General features: G+C 35.8%; 3 protein-coding genes and 1 pseudogene across 3 annotated transcripts; 2 read left to right on the top strand and 2 right to left on the bottom strand.

The window, feature by feature from the left end:
* On the top strand, nt 2726-4264 carry LOC108660710. The gene is made up of 3 exons (XM_018114977.1): nt 2726-2947; nt 3191-3600; nt 3838-4264. Exons 1-3 carry the CDS (start codon nt 2726-2728, stop codon nt 4262-4264), a joined length of 1059 nt encoding a protein of 352 aa, XP_017970466.1.
* Nucleotides 5558-6115, top strand: LOC108660709. Its single transcript, XM_018114976.1, has one exon. It carries the CDS (start codon nt 5558-5560, stop codon nt 6113-6115), a length of 558 nt encoding a protein of 185 aa, XP_017970465.1.
* Nucleotides 11074-13339, bottom strand: LOC18609605 (cytochrome P450 71B37). Its single transcript, XM_018114645.1, has 2 exons — nt 12352-13339; nt 11074-12079 (listed from the first exon to the last, which is right to left on the bottom strand). The coding sequence occupies exons 1-2, from the start codon at nt 13252-13254 to the stop codon at nt 11447-11449; spliced, it is 1536 nt and encodes a 511-aa protein (XP_017970134.1). The 5' UTR covers nt 13255-13339; the 3' UTR covers nt 11074-11446.
* Nucleotides 21222-23386, bottom strand: LOC18609603 (annotated as a pseudogene).

Raw genomic sequence — 23739 nt, 5'->3', positions numbered from 1 at the left:
GATGTTTGGGCCAATGGTCATTACTTGATTCATGGGATTGATAAAAATACTATTGATTTCACTTAGCATGCTGATTTGATGGATATGCCACTCTTTGAAATAAATTATGCATAATATTTAAATTATGATTATATTGCTTTCGATCTATCATATTTTGCAAATGCATTAAATTGCAACGATTTTCATTTTAACGTGATTAAGATACTCTGGGGTAGGACTTGTTACCACACCAGGTAAAGTGTGGTCTTTGTGCACAAAGTAGTAATTGTTGATTATCGATATTTGATTGAAAAAGGGAGACCTAAAGCCCCGATTTATTTTGGGTGGCGTGGGTAGTTCTCACAAGTAAGTAAAGGAAGACCTGAAGTCCCGATTTATATTGGATGGCGTGGGTAGTTCCCATGAGTAGGTAAAGGGGGACCTGAAGCCCTGATTCATATGGTGACATGGGCAGTTCCCACGAGTAGGTGATGATGATTTAGAGAGTAAGCCTAAGGACTATACTAAACCTACCCGAGGATGATGCTCACTTGTGGATTTTTATTACACAATGCATGACATTAACTCTTGAAATTTACTATTGAATGGCAAGTGAAATTTACATATTCATTAGTGATCGGTTATTTCATATTTTTATGTTTGAGATTTTTCATTTTACATTTGCCATTGGATTTACTGTTAACTGGATATCGAAGTTAAAAGATTTTCTAGTTACTTAAATACAACCGCTTTCATATTTGTTTATTTGTGATTTATTACTTTTAAGACTTGCAAGGTACAAAAACAAATCTCTCAGTTTTATAGAGTGTGTTTTCTACGCTTACTCGTGGATTTATAAACATTCCACCTTTATGTTTGTTTTCCCTCCTCGCCTGCTCACGGGGTTGATGATCACTAAGTCTGTGAGACTCACACCCCTCTTAGTTCTCCTTTTTGCAAATAGGGATAAGGCTAACGTGTAATCATCGGTGCATATGGTTCACCGTAGATTAGGTAAAGATATCTCCTAACCCGCTCCAAGTCGCTCCATTGCTTAGGGTTGTGTCATAACGAAATTGTTGGATGTTGAAAAATATTGTTAACTCATGACATGAATTATTAAAGACCTTGTAATTGATATTTAATTGTTATTATTTTGAATGGAGCAAACAGTAGTACAATTATTAATATTCACTTACGCACGTGGATGTGTATTTAATGAATCTAATGGAAATCTCAAATGAGGCTTGTTCGGGACTTAGCAAAATTCCTCGAAAGTCTCGAACGTCGGTAGAGATCAAAGACGGGTGGTTACAATATTGGTATCAGTGCCCTAGGTTTAGAAAAGTCTTAAGATTTCTTGTGTTGTCAGCGGAGTGTTAAGGGTAGTGTAGAGTCTTATCCATGGTTCATGACTACAACATAGATTATGGATAGAAGGCTACACAAACTCCTTAATCTTAGTAAGCCACCTTTATTAATTATTTTTAATAGTTATTTGAAGGGTGTTTGTTTTTGTCTAGGTACCAAGATGTCGTCTATGATATGAGCGGCCTTAAGAGGAATTAGAGGGTTTAATGCCCCAGATGACACTACGGAGGGACCATGTGCATCTTTCTTTAAGAGTAGTGGGAGAGATGTACTTAGAGGTCGAATCGTCGGGCCTCAAAGTAGTCAAAGTTCTAGTGAGATGAGAGCCGGTACCAGTTTTGGGGATATGGGAGGTGATTATCTTGAAGTACCCACTGCCACCCTGGAGGAGATAGCGGCTGTATTGCGAGGGTTAACACAAGAGTTTGCAAAGTTCAGGAGATAGAGAGTGTACCAACCAAATGAAACAATGGGTTCTAGTTTTGAAGATTCGGATTATCAACCTTATGAGGAAATAGATCAGAGAAATGTTATGGTGACTCTAGGTGATTTTATGAAATTGAAACCCCCTTCCTTTTTGGGTATTAAATCAACAGAGGACCCACAAGTATTTTTAGATGAGATGGACAAAATTTGTACTGCATTGGGTTGTTCTAGTCGCCGGGTAATTGAGTTGACAAGCTTTAGATTGATGAAGGTAGCACAGATATGGTTCGCTACGCTCAAGTGCTGTAGACCTCCTGGTTCTGCTCCACTCACTTGGGAAGAATTCACACAAGTTTTCATGGACAGATTTCTACCTGAAAGCATGAGAGACGATAAGGCACAGAAGTTTGAAACTTTAATGCAGGCGCTTGGGATGACAGTGTCAGATTATGACATCTAGTTTACTCAGTTGTTGAGATATGCCCCGTATCTAGTTCAGACTGAAAAGGTTCATTAAGGGATTACATGAGCCAATATACAGAATTCTAGTCTCTTAGAGATTTACATCATATCCCGAAGTAGTTGATGCTGCTAGAAAAATTGAGGCGGGACCTAAAGAGGTTGGGGTGGAAAGAGAGAGGAGTAAAAGAAATCGAGGTGAGGGATCTTCTAGATATAGAGACCCTAGTAGGGGTAAAGATGCTAATATAGTTGGACAACAAAGTCGAAAGGATGGTAACTTCTTAGAGGGTCAGCATTCTCTAGTCCACTGAATCAACGAAGAAATTTTTAGTTTCGTAGTCCCTCACGTAATAGTGATTTTAGTGGGATTAATTTCAGGCGAGCTATGAGTAGTGGAATGACTAATTCAAATCCTAGACAGAGTGGTCAGTGGGATCATTTTTTCACTTTTTGTGGTAAGATTCATACAGGGCCATGTAACCAGATGATGGCGTTCTGTTATGAGTGTGGGGGAATTGGTCATGTGAAGAGGGATTGTCCTACCTATAGACATAACCAGGAGATGGCTCGTGGCTCAATACGATCCTATTTTGCTACCGCACCAACTAGAAATGTCAAGAGGGATAAAGGAAAAGGGGTAACTTCCTCGTCACAAGGTAGATCGACAAGGTCAACTCAACAAGGTGCTTCTGGAGAGGGAGAAGCTAGAGTATTCGCTCTGACACCATAAGATGCTCATGTCTCGAATGTAGTGGTAACAAGTAATCTTTTCATTTGTGGTTACGAAGCATCAGTTTTATTTGACCCAAGATCCACCCATTCTTTTGTGTCTTCAAATTTCATGCCTAAATTAGGCAAGCACTATGAATATATGGATGAACCGTTAGTAGTAACCACCCCGTTGGAAGAATCGTATGTTGCAAAGTATGTGTTTCGCTTTTGTGTGGTCCAGATTAAAGATAGGGACACTTGGGTGGACTTTGTGTTAATGACAACATTAGGATTCGACGTGATACTGGGAATGGATTGGCTAGTGTCTTGCTACGCTAATGTAGATTGTTATTGCAAGTTGGTGAAGTTTAAATTTCCTGGAGAGCCGTCATTTGTTATTTATGGTCACAATAGCCATTTGGTTGATAGTGTGATGGCTATAATTACTAGAGAAGTACAGAATGAAAAAGAAAATTTAGTAGCTACATCTGTAGTAAATGAATTTGTAGATGTGTTCCAAGAAGAACTGCCTAGATTACCTTTCAAAAGGGAAATCAAATTTCGTATTGATTTGATATCAGAAACGCAACCAATATCGATGCCTTCGTACCAAATGGCACCGGCAAAGTTAAAGGAGTTAAGGGAACAACTGTAAGATTTAATTAACAAGGGCTTTATTCGCCCGAGTGTGTCACCTTGGGGAGTGCTAGTGTTGTTCGTAAAGAAGAAATATGGTAGTCTCATGCTATGTATAGATTATTGGCAGTTTAATAAAGTTACGATCAAAAATAAATATCCATTTACTAGAATTGATGATTTGTTTGATCCGCTACAAGGGGCTCAATGCTTTTCGAAGATTGATTTAAGGTTTGGATATCATCAATTAAGGATCAGGGAAGAGGATATACCCAAAATCGCATTTCGTACGAGGTATGGACATTATGAATTTTTGGTGATGTCTTTTGGATTAACGAATGCCCCTGTTGCTTTCATGGACTTGATGAATAGGGTGTTCCGAGCATACCTGGATAGATTTGTGGTTGTGTTTATTGATGACATTCTAATATACTTGAGAAGTTGGGAAGAACACAAACAACATACAAGGATCGTGCTACAAACCTTATGGGAGCATAGACTGTATGCGAAATTTCCTAAGTGCGCATTTTGGTTGAGTAGTGTTGGTTTTCTAGGACATATTGTATCTAAGGATAGAGTACAAGTTGATCCCAATAAAGTTGAGGCAATGAAGAATTGGGCTAGACCCACGACAATTATAGAAATTAGGAGTTTTCTAGGATTGGCTGGGTATTATTGACGATTTGTGAAAGATTTCTCTAAGATAGCTTCTCCATTAACGAGGTTAACTCAAAAGGGAGTAAAATTTGAATGGTCAAAGGCTTGTGAACACAGTTTCCAAACATTAAAAGCTTGTTTGACTTCCGCACCAGTATTAAGTCTACCATGTGGGTCCGGGGGCTACACTATTTATTGTGATGCTTCAAGGGTTGGATTAAGATGTATATTGATGTAGCATGGTAGAGTCATCGCTTATGCCTCAAGACAACTTAAGAGGCATGAACAAAATTATCCTACACATGATCTTGAGAGGGCAGCGATCGTGTTTGCCTTAAAAATATGGAGGCATTATTTGTATGGGGAAACATGTGAAATATATATGGATCACAAAAGTTTGAAGTATATATTTCAACAGCGAGATCTAAATTTAAGGCAATGCAGATGGATCAAATTGTTGAAAGACCATGATTGTATGACACTATCATCCCGACAAGGCGAATGTCGTAATTGATGCATTGAGTCAAAAGTCAATTGGCAATATGGCACACATTGCAGTGGAAAGAAGATCGATAGTGCAAGAATTACATGATCTGGGTAATATGGGAGTTAAATTTGAGGTCAGTGGGTCAGATGCATTATTAGCACATTTTAGGGTTTGACCAATACTAATAGATCGAATTCGAGATGCCCAAGCTAGAGATACATTTGTAATGACGATTTTGGGGAGTGTGGGTGAGCAAGTTTCTGAGTTTGATTTTGGGTCTGATGGATTGTTGAGACATGGATCTCAAATCTATGTGCCAAACTTGGATGGATTAAGGGAAGAAATTCTAGAAGAAGCACACGTTGCTACTTATGCAATGCATTCGAGAGCCAACAATATGCCCGAATTTACATTAATGAAATTGTTAGACTCCATGGCGTACCGGTGATCATTGTGTTCGACCGGGGACCACAATTTGCTAGTTGATTTTGGAAGAGGTTACAAGATGAATTGAGGACCCAACTGGACTTTAGTACAGTATATCACCCTCAGACAGATGGTCAGCCTGAGCGCACGATCTAAATATTGGAAGATATGTTAAGAGCAATCGTGTTGGATTTTGGAGTTTCTTGGAACTTATACTTGCCTTTGGCAAAATTTGCGTACAATAACAGTTACCAAATGAGTATCAAGATGGCGTCGTTTAAGGCACTGTATAGGCGGAAGTGTAGGTCACCCATTGGGTGGTTGGAAGTTGGAGAAAGGAAATCATTGGGGACGAAAATGGTACAAGCAGCAGTGGAAGGAGTACATATAATTTGAGAACGAATGTTAACCGCTCAAAGTAGACAAAAGTCGTATGCCGACAACAGACGTAGGCCCTTGGAGTTCGAAGTAGGTGATTATGTGTTTCTAAAAGTGTCACCATGTAAAGAAATACGAATATTTGGCAAGAAAAGCAAACTCAATCATCGATATATTGGCCCGTTTGAAATACTGGAACATGTAGGAACTGTTGCTTATCGATTGGCATTACCACTGGATTTTGAAGGGATAAATCTAGTGTTTCATGTATCCATGCTCCACAAATATGTTCAAGACCCTTCGCATGTGATACAACATGATACAGTACTGTTGGAAGATGGGTTGAAGTACCAAGAGCAGCCTGTAGCCATATTGGACTATCAAGTAAAAAGACTTCGCTCTAAGAACATCGCCTTAGTGAAAGTATTATGGCGAAACCACTCGGTAGAGGAGGCAACTTGGGAACTAGAAGAGGAAATGCGAGCAAAATACCATATTTATATAAAGGTTAAATGTACTGTTAAGTGTCTCTATGTTGTTGTAATTCGAGGACGAATTTGTTTTAAGTGGGGGAGACTTTAACACCCCTCTTATAAAAAAAATGGAATGAAGACCAACATGGGCAACCGCCCATGTGGTCAATTAAAGAGTCAAACAAATATTTTAATTCATGAATGATGGTAGGGGCCTGCAAGTAAAGAGTAAACGAGAGAGAAGAAGAAAAAGTTAAGCCGGCATTGGAAAAAGGAAAAAGAGAGAAAAGACAAGAAATAAAGAGAAGAAATGATGGGGGGTCGGTTAAGAGAAAGAAAAAAGAAAGGAGAAGAAAGAGAGTGGGTACCTGGGTGAGAAAAAGGAGAAAGGAAAGAAAAGAAGAGAGGGGGAGCGGCATTTCGGAAGGTAAGAAAAAGAGAGAAAGAAAAGGAAGAAGAAAGAGAGAGAGGGAGCGACAGTGCCAGAGGAGCCAGGGGAGAAAGGAAGAAAGAAAAAGAAAGAGAAGAAGAAAGAGAAACACCAACTGAAAAAAAAGGCCGACAGCAAGAGGAGAAAATAGAGAAAAAAAAGAAGAAAAAACGGGAAAGGAAGAAAGAATAGCTAAATACAAGCACGAACCAATAGCGAAGTAGCGTCCCGTTATTGTGAGGTGAGTGTGTGCTAAATTTCAAAAACTATATCTCTGTAAATATATTATATATATTACATTTGATGGTTGACGAAATTGTGAAAACAGGAGTTGGTGGAAAGCCCTAAGTTGTTTGTGATTGCAATCAATGATTTTAAATTCAGTTTTTTTTATATATTATACTTAAGTATATATCTACAAGGTTTTAATTACGGGAAAATAAACCTTTGACTGGTTTTTCGCTTCAAAATCATACCTTGCAAGCTTGTGTGATGTTTGGGCCAATGGTCATTACTTGATTCATGGGATTGATAAAAATATTACTGATTTCATTTAGCATGTTGATTTGATGGATATGTCACTCTTTGAAATAAATTATGCATAGCATTCAAATTATGATTATATTGCTTTTTCGATCTATCATGTTTTGCAAATGAATTAAATTGCAACAATTTTCATTTTAATGTGATTGAGATATTCTGGGGTAGGACCTGTTACCACACCAGGTAAAGTGTGGTCTTTGTGCACAAAGTAGTAATTGTTGATTATCGATATTTGATTGAAAAAAAGGGACCTAAAGCCCCGATTCATATTAGGCACGAGTAAGTAAAGGGGAACCTGAAGCCCCAATTCATATTGGGCACGAGTAAGTTAAGAGGAACTTGAAACCCCGATTTATATTGAGTGACTTGGGTAGTTCCCACGAGTAGGTAAAGGGGGACCTGAAGCCCCGATTCATACGGTGGCGTGGGCAGTTCCCACAAATAGGTGATGATGTTTAAGATAGTAAGCCTAAGGGCTATACGAAACCTACCCGAGGATGATGCTCACTTGTGGATTTTTATTACACAATGCATGGCATTAACACTTAAAATTTACTATTGAATGACAAGTGCAATTTACATATTCATTAGTGATCGGTTATTTCGCATTTTTATGTTTGAGATTTTTCATTTTACACTTGCCATTGGATTTACTATTGACTGGATATCAAAGTTGAAAGATTTTCTAGTTACTTAAATACAACCGTTTTCATATTTGTTTATTTGTGATTTATTACTTTTAAGACTTGAAGGTATAAAAACAAATCTCTCAGTTTTATAGAGTGTGTTTTCTACGTTTACTCGTGAATTAATAAACATTCCATCTTTATGTTTGTTTTCCCTCCTCGCCTGCTCACTGGATCGGTGATCACTGAGTCTGTGAGACTCACGCCCTTTTTAGTTCCCTTTTTTGCAGATAAGGATCAGGCTAACGTGTAATCATCTGTGCATACGGTCCACCGTAGATTAGGTAAAGATATCTCCTAACCCGCTCCGAATCGCTCCGCTGCTTAAGGTTGTGTCATAACGAAATTGCTGGATGTTGAAAAATGTTGTTAACTCATGACATGAATTATTAAAGACCTTGTAATTGATATTTAATTATTATTATTTTGAATGGAGCAAACAATAGTATAATTATTAATATTCACTTACGCACGTGGATGTATATTTGATGAATCTAATGGAAATCTCAAATGAGGCTGGATCGGGACTTGGCAGAATTCCTCGGAAGTCTCGAACGTCGGTAGCGATCAAGGAGTAGTCGTTACAGTAAGGGTTAAATGGGTGTACAGAACAAAACTCAACTTAGATGGATTTGTTAACAAGTATAAGGCCAGACTTGTGCTAAAAGGGTTCCCAAGTAAATGGTGTAGATTATCTCGAAACCTTTGCTCCTATAGCAAGGCATAACACCAACAGACACTTGGTAGGACTTGCAGCAAAGGAAGGATGGCTAATTTGGCATTTTCATATCAAATCAGCTTTCCTAAATGGAACTATCAGTGAAGACATTTATGTTGAACAACCAGAAGGCTTTGTTGAACCAAAAACGGAAGATGTGGTATGCAAGCTCACAAAGGCACTATATGGACTCAAACAAGCCTCAAGGGCCTAGTATGAAAGAATGGACAACTATCTACAGAGTCAAAGCTTTACCAGAAGTGTAAGTGAGCCTACCTTATATGTTGAAAGTTTTATTGATTATATTCAGTTGCTTGTGTCACTGTATGTAGATGATCTTCTCATAACAGAGCCAAGTAGTGAATACTTAGATGAATTTAAAACTAAGATGAAAAATGAGTTTGATATGAGTGATTTAGGAGTAATGTCATAGTTCTTAGGACTTCAAAGCATTCAAAACTCAGATTTCATATTCTTGCACCAAAAGAAATATAGAGGAGAGTTGCTTAAAAATTTCAAAATGGATGAATGTAAAGTTGTGTACACACCTTTAATTGCTAGAAGTAAATTTACTAAGGATAATGGAGGTATTGAGGCTGATGTTACACAGTATTGAAGATTGATTAGGTGTTTACTATATCTTTCAGCATCAAGACTTGACATTATGTTTGCTACCAACCTTCTCTCCCAATTTATGCAAGCTCTTTCAAATATACACTGAATTGTAGCAAAGAGAACACTAAGGTATGTGAAAGGAACTTTGGATTTTGATCTTAAGTACAATAAGATTGAAAGTAAAGGGCTTGTAGGATACTCTGACAGTGACTGGGCAGGAAGTTTTGAAGACTCAAAAAGTACCTGTGGTTTTTGTTTCTCTTTTGGAAGTGCAGTGTTTTGTTGAAACTCAAAAAAGTAGAATGTTGTGGCTCAATCTTCAGTAGAGGCAGAGTATGTTTTAGCTGCTGCTACAACCAATCAGACTTTATGGATAACGAAAGTACTTATAGACCTAAAGTTTAAAGAATCTACTCCAACTACTATATGTATTGATAATCAATTTGCAATTGCAATTACTAAAAATCCTATAAAGCATGGAAGAACTAAACACATATGAGTCAAATTTCATGCCATCAGGGAAGTTATTAAGAATCAAGAAGTTCATGTAAAGTATTGTAGCACCAATGACCAATTGAGAGATATCTTTACAAAAGGACTCTACAAAGACAAATTTGAGCAGTTAAGATCAAAGTTGGGGATCTGCAAACTCTAACTTCTAGGAGGTGTGTTAGAATGGAAGTCTAAATTTGCAATCTTGGTGCTAAATGGTGATCACATGATAGTCACATGGTTTTTAATGGTTTTCATATGCGTGTTATGCATGTGCTTCTTAATGCTTCTTTGTTTTTCCTTTATCTTATTTTCTTTTGTTTGTTACTCAATAGACTGTTAGCCTTGATATTGTAAAAGCCACATGACTTTCTTTTATTTGCTTTTTCATTTGCTAAATGCTTGTGTAGGACCCAATGCCTTTATAAAGGTGCTGGTATATAAACCAGCTATTTCAACAATTATGAATATTCCCTTTCTCTAGAAAATATTTCTTTTTTCTCTGGTTCATCTTTATCATTTTACCAAAAGCATTTTTTCTTTCAAAACCAACAGACAAACTATGTGAATTTCTTGAACCATATACTTACAATCACATTACCTGCAATTACATTACATTGTAAAGTACTAAAAGCGACTTTATATTTTATGTAATTAAACTTAAATATCAACTCTATAATATAAGTAAGTTGATTTTAAAAGTCCAATACAACTAGATTTTGGGTTTTATGTTCAAACCCAAAACTTACTATCTAATTCCTATCTCTACAGTACAAGTTAAGAGCAAAGGTTTATACATTATGAGGAATAAAAACCCTAACCTTATGATCAGAAACAATGATCGAAAATAGAATTTCGACAATCAAAAATCGACCGAAGAATAGAATTTCGGCGATCAAAAATAAATTTGCCTCAACATACAATTTTACAAAGTAAATTCATTAAATTTATAAATTTTGTTTGGTTCTAATTTCACACAAATTGCTCTGATACCACACGTAAATTGAATCCCTAAATTCTTGTGTGAATATTAGAACACCAAAAGTATCAACTATTTATTACGTACCTGTTTAATTCATAGAGATAACCATTGCCCGCAACAGAAAAACAAAGAATTCCTAATAAAGGCTAGATCTTCCTTTTCACACTTCTCTATTATTTGTGACGGCTCTCAATGAACAAATATCATTAGAAGGGAAGAGGGACCTAGACAGATATATATAATAAACAAAATCCTTGTACAAGCTTCCCATTAAAAGCGTACTGGGCCAAAGCCTACACAACTGTCAAATCACACTAACCCAATTAGATATGCAAAGCCCATTATTAACTGATCATTTTAATATTAATTGAGCTCTCATACTTCATCTCACAATAAGACTAAATTAAATCAAAATCACCAATTAATTAATGCCCATATAACAGAAAATTCTAACAATGTATAGAAACATTTAAAAAAAAACTGATGCGAATTATATATAATCAAATAATATAGTGTAATTTAAAGTCTCAAAAGATTTTTATGATTAAACACAATGTCTTAGCAAGCATACAACTCTATATCTACCAAAATGCCAAAATAATTTGTTTGTCGAAATATCTAAATATATCCTAGCATAAGTAATTTCAAATTGTTATTACAGGATAATTGCATCTCACACATATGCATTACAATTTACAATCACTTATTGAGCTATCAATAAACCTCAACCTATACCACAGGCCTTAATGATCAGAGACTAATGAAATCTGCAATCTCTTTTATTCTTCCAATCTGCTGCAAAAACAGATCTACATCACTTGTCACCGATACTTTTATTTTTCCATCGTGACCAGGACTTCTACAGCCACAGCCCGGCAAGCCTGGGTCACCTACTTTGATTTTATTAGCCTGTCTGGCATATATACCTTCATATTGAACAGATATCACGAAATCCACTTTTAGCTCACATTAATCTATTCAGATGTCTGATCATGAAAGTATTGTTTTGGCACGAGGAGAAGAGGTGTCTTTTTCGAGAGGGTAAGGCAATGTCCAGCCAACTCTTCCATGTTAATATCTGCCTCCTTCATCCCATCAGGCAATTTCCAATCAAAACAATACAACAGATTTGCGAGTAAAATCTCTGATGTAACCGTTCCCATGTACAGCCCAGGGCAGCCTCTTCTACCAGCTCCAAATGGCAAGAACTCAAAATGTTGCCCTTTAAAATCAACGGTGCTATCAATAAACCTTTCTGGGGAGAATTCTTCTGGGTTTTCCCAGTACTTTGGATCCCTTCCAATGGCCCAAGCATTGATTTGGATAAGTGTTTTAGGATAAATGTTGTAATCATTGATTTTGAAGTGTGACATGGTTTCTCTGGCAATCAGCAATGGGGCAGGAGGGTGCAATCTCAGAGTTTCTTTTACGACCATCTTGAGGTACTGAAGCTGATCAAGATCGGTTTCTGTTACTCTTCCTTTCTTTCCAACAATGCTTCGAACTTCATCTTGTGCTTTCTTCATCAATCTTGGCTTTCTAGACAGCTCTGCCATTGCCCAGTTCACAGTAAGTGCGCTAGTGTCCACTCCGCCCAAAAACATGTTCTGCAAGACAAGCATCAGTCATCAGAGCCAGCAGAACAGAGCCTTAGTTTCATGGTAACAATCAAATAGGCAATGGCAAGGAAACTACATCTATCAATTTGTAGCCAAAAAGAAATATTAGTGAATATTTCAAATAAAATTAATTAATTAGCTTTAAATTTACAAGTTTTTTATAAGGTGCTCAATTTTGGTTTAGATATACTGTGTAAACTCGAAATAAATGACACCAAATGTGTAAATAATGCATTGAAGGGTGTTATTTGGCAACTTACCAAGAGAACTGCCTTAATATGATTTTTGGTGAGCCAAGCATGGCCATCTTCAATTTGCTCCTTCTCTATTCCGAGCATCACGTCGACAATGTCTTCCTGCAGCTTTGTCCTCCCAGGTTTAAGGTGATCATCAATTACCTGTTGAAATAACGTATCCAACTCATGGAAAACTCTCTCAACTCTTTGCTTATGACCATTTATCCTGTCCCAAATCCAACCAACGCCTGGGAAGTATTCATCTGCAGAGAACCTTCCGGCCACAATCTCAGCATCGTGAACCAATTCGTAGAATTTAGTTCGATTAAAGTCACTTCCCTGGAAAGACTTGCCAAAAGCTGTTCTAAACGTTATACTTCCGGTTAAAGAAAATACCTTCTCTGTAACATTCACTGGAGTAGCGGAGGATGACGATTGAGAGACCGAATTCATCAAGGAAGCAACTTCTTCTTCTCTGACAAACCGGAAAGACTTCACCCTTCTCACGCTAAAGATCTCAAGAACACATATTTTCCGCATTTCTCTCCAATACTCGCCATATGGGGAAAATGCTACGTCTAAATAGTTGTATGAAAGCTTCCCAGCACCTGCTGTCGGAGGCCTACTGCAACAAGCAAGATCGTTAACTTTTAAAACTTCACTTGCTGCCTCAGGCGATGAAACGATAACGACCGGTATACGACCAAACTGAAGGAGCAAGACTGGACCGTATTTCCGAGAAAGCTGGCACAGAGAGCTGTGTGGCAGTGCACCAAGTTGGTGCAAGTTGCCTAAAATTGGAAGCTTGGGAGGACTCGGTGGAAGACGCTTGAGTTCTTTCTTAACTTGAGTCTTTTTTTTGAAGAGTAGCAACAGGGGAAGAAGGAGAAAAGGAAGCCAAAAATTTAGTGGAGTAAGAAAACCCATCACTGCTTTAGCTTTGCAAACGTTTGAGCTTTCCTGAAGGGCTCTCGTCAGTCATAAAATAAGGCTACAATCTATCTATAATTCAGCAACACCACTGTGCAAGGCACCAATAATATTTTTAACCATTACCACCTATAATTAACCATTACCACCTATAATTGGCTACTTTTGCCTTTACCCTTTTTGTCGTAGCACCACCGTTTGAGAGCAATTTGGCTTTGCAACAACGAAGTCATCATGTCATTATCAATCAATGTCATAAATCTTGGAATGCTGTGAGTAGATAGACACACAAATAAGTGAATCTTACACATAAAAACATGTTGCTATTTAGATGGATTTAGTAAATTAAATAAGTTTAAAAGATAACTACAGTACGTTTGGAAAAGCTAAAATTATATGCTTTGCTTCTTTTATCACTCGTTATATATTTTCAGGATTAAGCAAAAAGGCTACATGTCAATCATGCTTTGCATTCTAGGCAAAAATATCAAATTTGTTACGTATAGGTAAAGAATCCGGAACGATAATCATCAAAGGGAGTTACATGCTATTGATGGATGCAAACTAAAAGTCCTTGGGCTTGGATTGTTTTTTGAATAGAAGACTTTAGGTCAGCCCAAAAGCTTTTACCTTCAAGTCTATTTAGGGTCAAGAATATGACAATACGTCCCTTTCATCTCATTTTCTCTCCTCTTGTTTATTGAAAAATCTAATCACAATCTATGTGGGGACAACTAATCAACGTAAGAATCTTTTTCTTTTTCTAAAAGTTTGATGGTTTTACAGAATACAGAAAAACCTTTCCAAAGCAGTGTTTGTTAATGATTGATTATTAGATCCTTTAAGTAAACAAATTGCTTAGGACTCTTTTGGCATTGGAATCAAGTTCATGACATCCAAACTTGGAATACTACCTACTAAGAATAAGCTGAACGACTGAAAATTCTTCCACAAGGACCTCTGTTAAACGTTTGCTAGTAGGAGCAAAGCCCTTGATTTGTAAATGTTTGTCTTGCTGTGGAAGGGTTACGATTTGAGGGTAACATTCCTATTAAATAAAATTCATTTGGCTTATAAAAAAAAATGATTAGATAGTGAGGGTAAAAACATTTTAACGTACTTGAATGTTTCTCCATAAAGAAAAACTCAAAGCAGCATTCATATTAGCCTTCATTTCACTGCGGAATCAAGTACCAATTAGTAAACAGGGAGTTGTGTTGGTAGAAAAGAGCAGCAAGAGGAGAGGGAACAAAATAAAACTTCTAGGAAACCCAATCAAGTACTAATCATATATAGAGATAAATGAGCCAGGTGAGAATTGAAGAGAACTTCAACTATGGAGCCACAGTCTCTACAAAAATGTTACCGAAAATCAAGACAATTAGTTCACTTGTTCAAACATTATACCCGAGCTTTCCCGCTTGTTGTGACCAGGGGGAGTGCCATGGTCCTTCTTGTTGTTTTTAGACTTAGTGCTTGTTTGACTTGATTTTTTTTCAATTTATTTATTTTTTAAAAATAAAAATTAAATCAAATATAATTTTAAAAATTTTTAAAAATAATTTTTTTAAAAAAAATAAAATTTTGAAAAAAAGAGTTTCGAAAAAAACTCTCGTGCGAGGAGTTTTTCTTCTCTCCTTTTAAAAATGTAAGAAAATTTTTATTTTTATTTAAAAAATATCTTTATCTATTAAATATAATTACAATATTATTTTCTCAAAAAAAATATTTTTTATAATAATTTTAATCAAAATTATAACTTATAAAAAATTATAAAAAAAATTTACTAAACAATTTTAACTTAATTTTAAAAATTATTATTTTTCATAAAAACTTTATAATAATTTTTAAATTAAAAAAAAAACCAAACTAAATAAACTCTTAAAATAGAATTCAACTCAACATATCAAAGAAATAAGTTGTCAAGGATGAGAAAGAAAACAGAGCAAAGAAGAAGTTGAGTTCTGGAAACAACAAAAGCTCACTTATGATACGCAGTATCTTAGAAAATATACATTACAGGACTTAACAAGCACGTTTTGAGCTGTAGTTAGACACTTGCTTACATGCTAAATATCACATTAATCATTCATTAGGTGCATAACTGTCATAAACACAACAACAGTAAATTGCTGACGTAGTACAAAACTAGTGAAGCGTGAACTTGTGGTTAATAACACGTTTCGAGGAATGATGATGTTGGTGTATTATCTGGCAATACAGAATCTGTCCAGCAAAGGCAGTAAGTCGCAGTTATCAATCGAAATGAATGAGCTGTAGTTTAAAGATAAAATTGGGGAATGCAGCTTAAAGTTATCTAAACGTAGTGGCATTTGTGCAATGTATCTAGAAAAGCTGAAACGCGGTGTCATTTAGCGCAGAAAAACAGAGAAGTAAGTGGAAGAGAGAAGCTGCTGAAATGAACAATCTGGCGACACGAAGAGAGACTGACGTACGTTTGGCTACGATTTCTGAGTCTGTGATGTCGAGAAGCACTGTCTACTGTTGGCTCTTTGTCCAGAGCGTGTGGACACAGCCACACAGCAGACTAATCCTCCAAGTAACACTTCAAGGAACTTTCACCAACGATTGAAACTCAGCTAAGCTGCTTTTAGAATGAGAAAATTTTTTATCTAATTACACGGTGTCATATGTCTGAAATTAATAAATTGAAGAAAATTTTTAAAACAAATCATATGTCATATGGATTTAAAAATATCATTTAAGATAACTATATAATTAATTTATTTATTAATTATCTTGAAGATATATAGTTGGATTAATTAAAATTTTTCTATGTGTCATGTATTTAATTTTTGAGATAATTTAGAGATAATATCTTAATTAAACCAATTAAGATTTATTTTTTGATCATCTAAGTTATCTTTAAATAAATTAAGATAATTTAGACATAATTTTTAAATTTGACCAATTAAAATTTCTTTATTGGTAACTCAATTTATCTCTAAATAAATCAAAATAATCTAGAGATAAAATACTATTTTTTATCATCCAATTTATCTCTAAAAAAATTAAAATAATTTAGAGATAATTCTCAAATTCAGTTATTTATAAATCATCATGATTTATCTCTAATTAAATTAAATAATTTAGAAATAATTCAAAGAGACTAAACTATCATTAAAGTCTTTCATCTAGCACTATCCAAGCCAATTGATGAACCATAGAGAATAAGGGAGAAAAAAGAAGATTTTGAACATCAAAGCCTCTAAAACTCCCACAAGTCTAAGGCCTCCAAATAGGGTAGTAAAATTACTCGAACTTATCTCAAACCTGATTATAAAGTAACTTAACCCTATTTAGGTACTTACGGGTATCCTGTAACAGGATGCCCATTGACATTCCTATACCATATGGTAGTAGGTGAAAGGCAAAAGCTCATAATAAATTATATGAGCAAACTTTCTCAATGTTCAATCAAAATCCTTTGTATGATACTTCTTCCTCAAATTTAGAAGAAGTTTCCATACGGCAACTTGCTTCCTTTAAAGAATCAAGTACAAATTGCCAACTCTATCATTCAAGGAACAAGATGGCTATTCAAGCAACAACTCCGTTCCGTCATCCCCCCCCCCCCACAATGCCTTTTCAAAAGCAAATTATTAAGTGATGGTTGTCACGACGACCAGCACATCTCTTGAAGAACAAGTTGCGCTTTTGGCAAAGATTGTGGAATCTCTAACAACAAGCATAAGAGAAAATGATAATCATATTACCTTAATGATGGCAAAAACTAACAATCTTACTAGAAAGGCACCAACTGATCTTGATCAAAATTAGTGCCAAATCTTCAAGAAAATTATGAGAATTCCACCACGAAAGTGAAAAATAATCCCCAGCAAAAGCCAATGAAGTGGTCACTCCTAACCCATTGAAGGAATTCATCATGGAAGCCATCAAAGAACAAGTGGAAAGCGTCACCCAGCCCTCTTACACTTATGCATAACCATACTCCCAAAGGATTGATTACATGAGGATCCTAGAAAATTATCAACCACCAAAGTTCTAACAATTCGATGGTAAAGGAAATCCTCACCAACATGTTCCACACTTTATGAAAACTTGCAACAATGTTGGCACTTATGGAGATCTTATGGTGAAGCAATTTGTTCACTCTATAAAAGGCAACTCTTTTAACTAGTATACTAATTTGGAGCCTGGGACAATTGACACTTGGGAACAAGTAGAGCATAACTTCCTCAATCACTTCTATAGCACTCGACGTGTTGTGAGCATGATTAAACTCACAACTTCACACCAACGGAAAGATGAGGTTGTGATTGATTACATCCATAGGTGGAGAAATTTAAGTCTTAATTGTAAAGAGAAATTGTCTAAGTCATCTGCCCTCAATATGTGCATCTAAGGGATGAATCGGGGATTAAGCTACATTCTTCAAGGCATTAAGTCTAAAACCTTCGAAGAGTTAGCTAATCATGCACATGACATGGATTTAAGCATGTCTATTGCTGGAAATCGAGGACCTCCCTAATAAAGGCAAGGAAAATGAAGACATTCATCAAAAGGGCAAAATATTGTCGATATGTGTGGAAACGAACAGTCTACGACTATAAACACCAAGGGCCTCAAGATGTCGATCAATTCAAAGAATTCGCAAAAATCAAAATCTCCTCCTCAAACTAAAAGTAAAAATAAGACCTCTTTAAAAGAAAGATAGGAAAAGCAATATATTTTCCTTGATTCAAATGTTTTAGACATGTTCGAAAACCTCTTGAAAGCTAAGCTCATTAAGTTGCTAGATATGAAGTGGCTTGAAGAAGTTGATAAAGTGAATGATTCCAACTATTGCAAGTACCATCGCTTGATTAGCCAACTCACAAAAAAATGTTTTGTTTTCAAAAACAAAATCATGGGGCTTTACAATGATGGGAAAATTAAATTTGAAGAAGAAACTATGTCATCAAATTTGACATCAATAATGATTTCTCAACTTAATGTATTGAGTACAACTATAAAATTTGGATCTTTCGACTCCACGACTTCAATCCCAAAAAGCAAAAAAAAGTAATTGATCTTCAAGAAAATGGAGGCAATACCTATGACCACACAAATGAGGGTCAAGACGATGAAAGATGGACCTTAGCTACTCATCAAGAAGCCAATGCAACAAACAATGCTAAGAAAACAATTCTTGAAGTGCTACTATGCTTAAAGATCAGTTGCTCCTTAGCAAGAGCCAATATTACTCAAAAAGAAAAGAAAAGAAAAAGCCCGTTAAGTTGAAAATCTTTAACAAGATGACTTGGGCAAAAGTTAAGGCATAAAAAAAATTAAACTACGTTATGACTTGATCTTTTATATTAGGAGGTATGTAGGCAACTTGTTTTCATTGTCAAGTTCAGTCAACCAAAAAAAAAAGTTTCTTAGATTGCAAATGATCTAATTCTTTACAATGATGAAGCTATCAAATTGATGAGGATAAAAAATGCCAAGATTGCATGACTCAAAGTTATCTCATGGATGAACTTTAATTTCAATTGGTGGTGAGACAAACAAAAAAAAATGTTAGGATTGCTTGGGACGAAATTGTCTCAAGAATGAATTATAATTAATTCAATGTGTGTCAAGACAAAATATGCCAATATTGCATTATCTCATGGATGAATTATAACTTCAATTGTTACTGAGATTAGATGAGACAAAAATATGCTAACGATCTTAACATATTTCTATAAGAGATTTTTAGCTGGTCATAAACCTTTTCAAGCATATTGATAACATGGCATGTACATGTGTAAAAATTCTCCTCAAGTCAAGAATGTAAGCAAGTGTTGCCACCAAAACAAATTAAATTTCAAAGACTTGTCTACTTGTCACATTGTAATTGGATAATGAAGATTAAATTTCAAGATTTGTCCACTTGTCACATTCAAAATCATAAGTGAACAAGTCTTGAGGGTGCATTTGTAGAAGAAGAAAAATTGTTATCGAATTACAACATGCCACATGTCCCAAATTAGTAAATGGAAGAAAATTTTCAGAGACGAATCATGTGCCACCATGTGGATTTGAGGACATCATTTAAGATAGCCATATAATTAATTATAAAATAATTAATTTATTAGTTAATTATCTTGAGGACATATAATTGGACCAATAAAAATTTTTCTATGTGTCATGTATTTATTTCTTGAGATAATTTAGAGATAATATCTTGATTAGACCAATTAAGATTTATTTATTGGTAATCCAATTCATCTCTAAATAAATTAAGATAATTTATATATAAATTCATTTTTGGTCATCCAATTTATTCTAAATAAATTAAAATAATCTAAAGATAATACTCAAATTCAACCAATCAAAACTCAAAGACTTAGAATTTGGTCAATCAAAAGATCATTTATGAGTCATCATGATTTATCTCTAATTAAATTAAATAATTTAAAGATAATTCAAAGAGACTTAATTCTCATGAAAGTCTCTCATCAGCATTATCAATATAGTGCTCCTTCAAACCATGTGATGAACTACGGAGGAAGAGAACAAGGGAAAAAAAAGAAGATTGTAAAGATCAGAGCCTCCAGAACTCCCATAGGTCTAAGGCCTCCAGAAAACGACCTTTAGAAGGAAGATTTTGAAGATCCAAAACCTTTTTGATTTCCATAAATTCAAGAAGAAAGATCTAAAGACCAAAGCCTCTAAAGTTCCACATATCTAAGAAAGAATATCTTACAACCAAAGCCTTTTTCAAAAGAAGATTTTGAATATCCAAAGCCTCTCTATGTTCCACAAATTCAAGAAGGAAGATATGAAGACCAAAGTCTCTAGAGTTCCACATATCTATGAAGGAAAATCTAAAGATCAAAGCCTCTCTAGTGTTCCACATATCCAAGATGGAAGATCTGAAGAACAAAGCCTTTCTAGATTTTCAATTTACAAGCCCAAGGCCCCCAGAACGAAGATTCTAAAGATCAAAGCCTCCAGAAGGAAGATTCAAAGATCAAAACATTAGAGTTCAACCAAATCCTTGAAAGAAAATTCTGAACATCAAAGCCTCGAAGGAAGATTCTGAAGATCAAAAGCCTCGAAGGAAAATTATGAAGATTAAAGCCTCTAAAGTTCAACCAAGTCCAAGAAGGAAGATCTAAAGATCAAAGCCTCTCCAGAGTTCCAACCTACAAGTCCTAACCTCCAAATTGTTCGTTTTCAAGATCAAGTAGTCAAAACCTTTAAAGCGAAGTCTCCAAATTGTTCATTTTCAAGATCAAGTCACAAGTCCCTCGAAACAAAGTCTCCAAATTATTCATTCAAGATCAAGTCTCAAGACCCTTAAAGCGAAACCTCCAAATTGTTCACAAGACCCTTGAATCGAATTCAAGACCAAGTCGTAGACCCTTGAATCAAAATACAAAGTTCAAAGACCAAGTCACAACAAAATTCAAGATCAAATGATCAAGACCCTTGAAGTGAAGATTGAAAAAATTAATCAGAGAAAATTCTTTATTATAAAAGAATACTAGAGATTGTAAACTCCATGTCTGGTATATATAAATAAATTTTATAGTTGTATTCAAAATTTTTCAAGTCCAAATTATTTTTCACAAAATTTGTGTGTACACTCATTTTCAAGGAAAGCGAACACGGCTGCAGATTGGTTGAGCCACCCAATCAAATAAAAGGATGTGTCAGTCGAAATGGGTTGAACAGTCTCCATCCTCTCTTACTGAAATTGGGAGGGGACATAGGGGGCATAGTGATAGAAGATTTTATCATTTCGTCTGTTAAGTAAATATTGTATATCTATATTTTGGTTTCTATTAATGAAAATACTTCATAGATTGGCAAAAAAAAAAAAAACTTATCCAGGGAGAACAAGAAAAATATAGGGCAATTTTGGAGCATCGGTAAATGGAACCAATTGATGATTATCATGCAAAGTGCATATATATATATATACATGGATGCTGCTTTTATCCATTTATTTTGATACAAATACACTTATAGATGGTTCATTGCATAATAATTTCCCATATACACTTCTAATACACAGTTCTTAAAAGTTTCCAAATTGTATTTCAGCAACGCCTTGTGTCTTGTCATCTTCCGAAATATAGTTGATTGGCATAAGCTTAAGAGCTGATCTCTTACCGACTGTTATACTTACCTCCTCTTCCATGTCAATCTCCACCCCACTAGGTAATTTCCAGTCAAAATGGTAAAGGAGATTTGCAAGTGCCAACTCTATTACAGCCATTCCCATATTCATTCCAGGGCAAATCCTTCGAGCAGTACCAAATGGCAATAACTCAAAATGTTGCCCCTTGAAATCAATCGGATTATTATTAAACCTCTCTGGAAGGAATTCTTCAGGGTTCTTCCAAATATCAGGATCTCGTCCTATCGCCCAAACGTTGACTGCAATTCTAGTTTTGGGGTAAACATCATAATTTCCGATCTTAATTTGGGACACAGTTTCCCTTGGAAGTAGAAGTACAGCTGGAGGATGCAATCTTAGAGTCTCCTTAATTATCATCTTAAGGTATTGAAGCTGATTAAAATCATTATCTGTTACCTTTCCTTTCTTCCCCAAGCAACGTCTAATTTCATATTGGGCTTTCTTCATGACTGTTGGCTTCCTGGCTAGCTCTGTCATGGCCCAGATCATGGTGAGTGCACCAGTGTCTATTTCAGCCAGGAAAATATCCTCAGAAACAAATATACATACATATATAATATATATATAAACAAACTTTAGCTCCAAGTTATAAGAAAAATAAACTAGAGATCAAACGCATAGAGACAAGGCTGATATTCCCTTAAAAAAATTGCGGCTGACACAATATGTCAAAGGGCAACCTTTTCTAATAGTGGTGCTGCGTTGTGCTAGTGATATTGGTAAATTTACTACTGCTATCGGTGGAGATTGTGTGAAGGGTAACCTGATAAAGGCATTATTTAAATAGATGAAAAAAAGTTCGGTTATTTACCATAAGAATTGCCTATATATGATCTTTAGTAATTTGAATAGCACTATTTTCAGTTTGATCGCTCTCCATTCTCAGCAGCACATCGACTATGTCTTCGTGCTCCTGCATGGTCCTTCCTGAATTGAGATGATCATCGATAACCTTCTGGAAGAAAACATCCTGCTCATTAAAGCTACTCTCAAGCCTTCTGTGAAAACCAGTAAGCCAGTCAATCATCCAACCAAATTAAATATGGGAAAAAATCTGATGCACAGAAGCTTCCCAACATAGCCTGGGCCTCATTGACCACTTTTTGTAACTTATCATTATCAAGTTCACTCCCCTGAAAAATCTTCCCGAAAGCAATCCTAAAGGTTATGCTAGCAGTGAGCGAAAAGAACTCTTTGCTAAGATTTACCAGACTTCCTGAATTAGCTGATTCCGAGATTGAATTGATTAGGAAAGTAACCTCTCTTCTCTGACAGATTGAAAAGATTGTACCCTCTTCATGCTGAAAAGCTCAGCAACACAGATTTTGCGCATCTCCCTCCAGTAATATCCATACGGTACGAAACCAATGTCTAGAAAATTGTAAGAAAGTCTTTTGGGGCCAGCTAAGGGAGGTCTACTGCAACAGTCAAGATCATAAGTTTTCAAGACCTCTCTTGCAGTCTCAGCCGAGGATACTGCGATGGTCGGTATAGCACCAAGTTGAAGAAGCATTATAGGACCGTGTTTCTTTGAAAGCTTCCATGTAGAGCGATGTGGCAATGCACCAAGTTGATGCAAGTTACCCAAAATGGGAAGCTTAGGAGGGCCTGGAGGAAGTTTACCCTTTTTTCTAATCTGTATCTTCTTTATAATTAGCAGCAACAAAGGGAGCAATAAGAGAAGGGGAAGCCACATGGCTAAGGGGAAAATGCAAAACAACAGTAGCTTTTCTTATTTCACTGGTATAACTTCAAAGTTTCAAATCATTTATATGAAACAGCTAACTCGAAGGCAATCAATTTTTTGACAGGAACTCACGTTGGGTGACTTCCTTCAATGCCTTAGCCTTACAGCAATTAGTTACATGCTTAAACGTTGCTGTAGAGAACTTTGAACACTTCACGCTTGATTCTGCGGACAATTGTTTAAAAAGAAATTGGTCGTGGATTGTTTTTGTTTTTACAAAAATCAAGCCTGACGTGGAGTTTGAAAGCTCAGACCAACTAGGCGAACTCGGGCCACAATTTTTCCGCTGTCATTGGCAATTGGGAGTTGTCCACGGAAGCGTCGGAGACAAGGGGGCTTCGCTTTCATCTGACAAAATATTGTAGCAAAAGGAAACAAGTACTATGCTACCTTTCGTCAAGACTCAAGAGCTTAATTCTCATACGGAAGCAGTTCTAATTGGTTCTCCACTTTCATGGGTCAAAAGCAATATCGCAAAACTTCCCCCCACCATCATGAATATTTGTACAGGATAGTCATTTTTCCTAGAATATAATTAGTGGGAAAAAATATTCTCAAATAATCTATAAATATT

Source organism: Theobroma cacao, chromosome 2 (genome assembly GCF_000208745.1).
Source record: "Theobroma cacao cultivar B97-61/B2 chromosome 2, Criollo_cocoa_genome_V2, whole genome shotgun sequence".
NCBI lineage: Eukaryota > Viridiplantae > Streptophyta > Magnoliopsida > Malvales > Malvaceae > Theobroma > Theobroma cacao.
Note: the sequence above shows the minus strand (reverse complement) of the source record. Positions and strands in the feature narration are given on the sequence as shown.

Coding starts and splice junctions, on each gene's coding strand:
- LOC108660710 (XM_018114977.1), top strand. CDS start 2,726: ATGGCGTTCTGTTATGAGTGTGGGGGAATTGGTCATGTGAAGAGGGAT. Junction 2,948..3,190: donor CTGGAGAGGGAGAAGCTAGA/GTATTCGCTCTG, acceptor TGTGTGGTCCAG/ATTAAAGATAGGGACACTTG. Junction 3,601..3,837: donor AAGGAGTTAAGGGAACAACT/GTAAGATTTAAT, acceptor TCATCAATTAAG/GATCAGGGAAGAGGATATAC.
- LOC108660709 (XM_018114976.1), top strand. CDS start 5,558: ATGTTAACCGCTCAAAGTAGACAAAAGTCGTATGCCGACAACAGACGT.
- LOC18609605 (XM_018114645.1), bottom strand. CDS start 13,254: ATGGGTTTTCTTACTCCACTAAATTTTTGGCTTCCTTTTCTCCTTCTT. Junction 12,080..12,351: donor ATATTAAGGCAGTTCTCTTG/GTAAGTTGCCAA, acceptor CTTGTCTTGCAG/AACATGTTTTTGGGCGGAGT.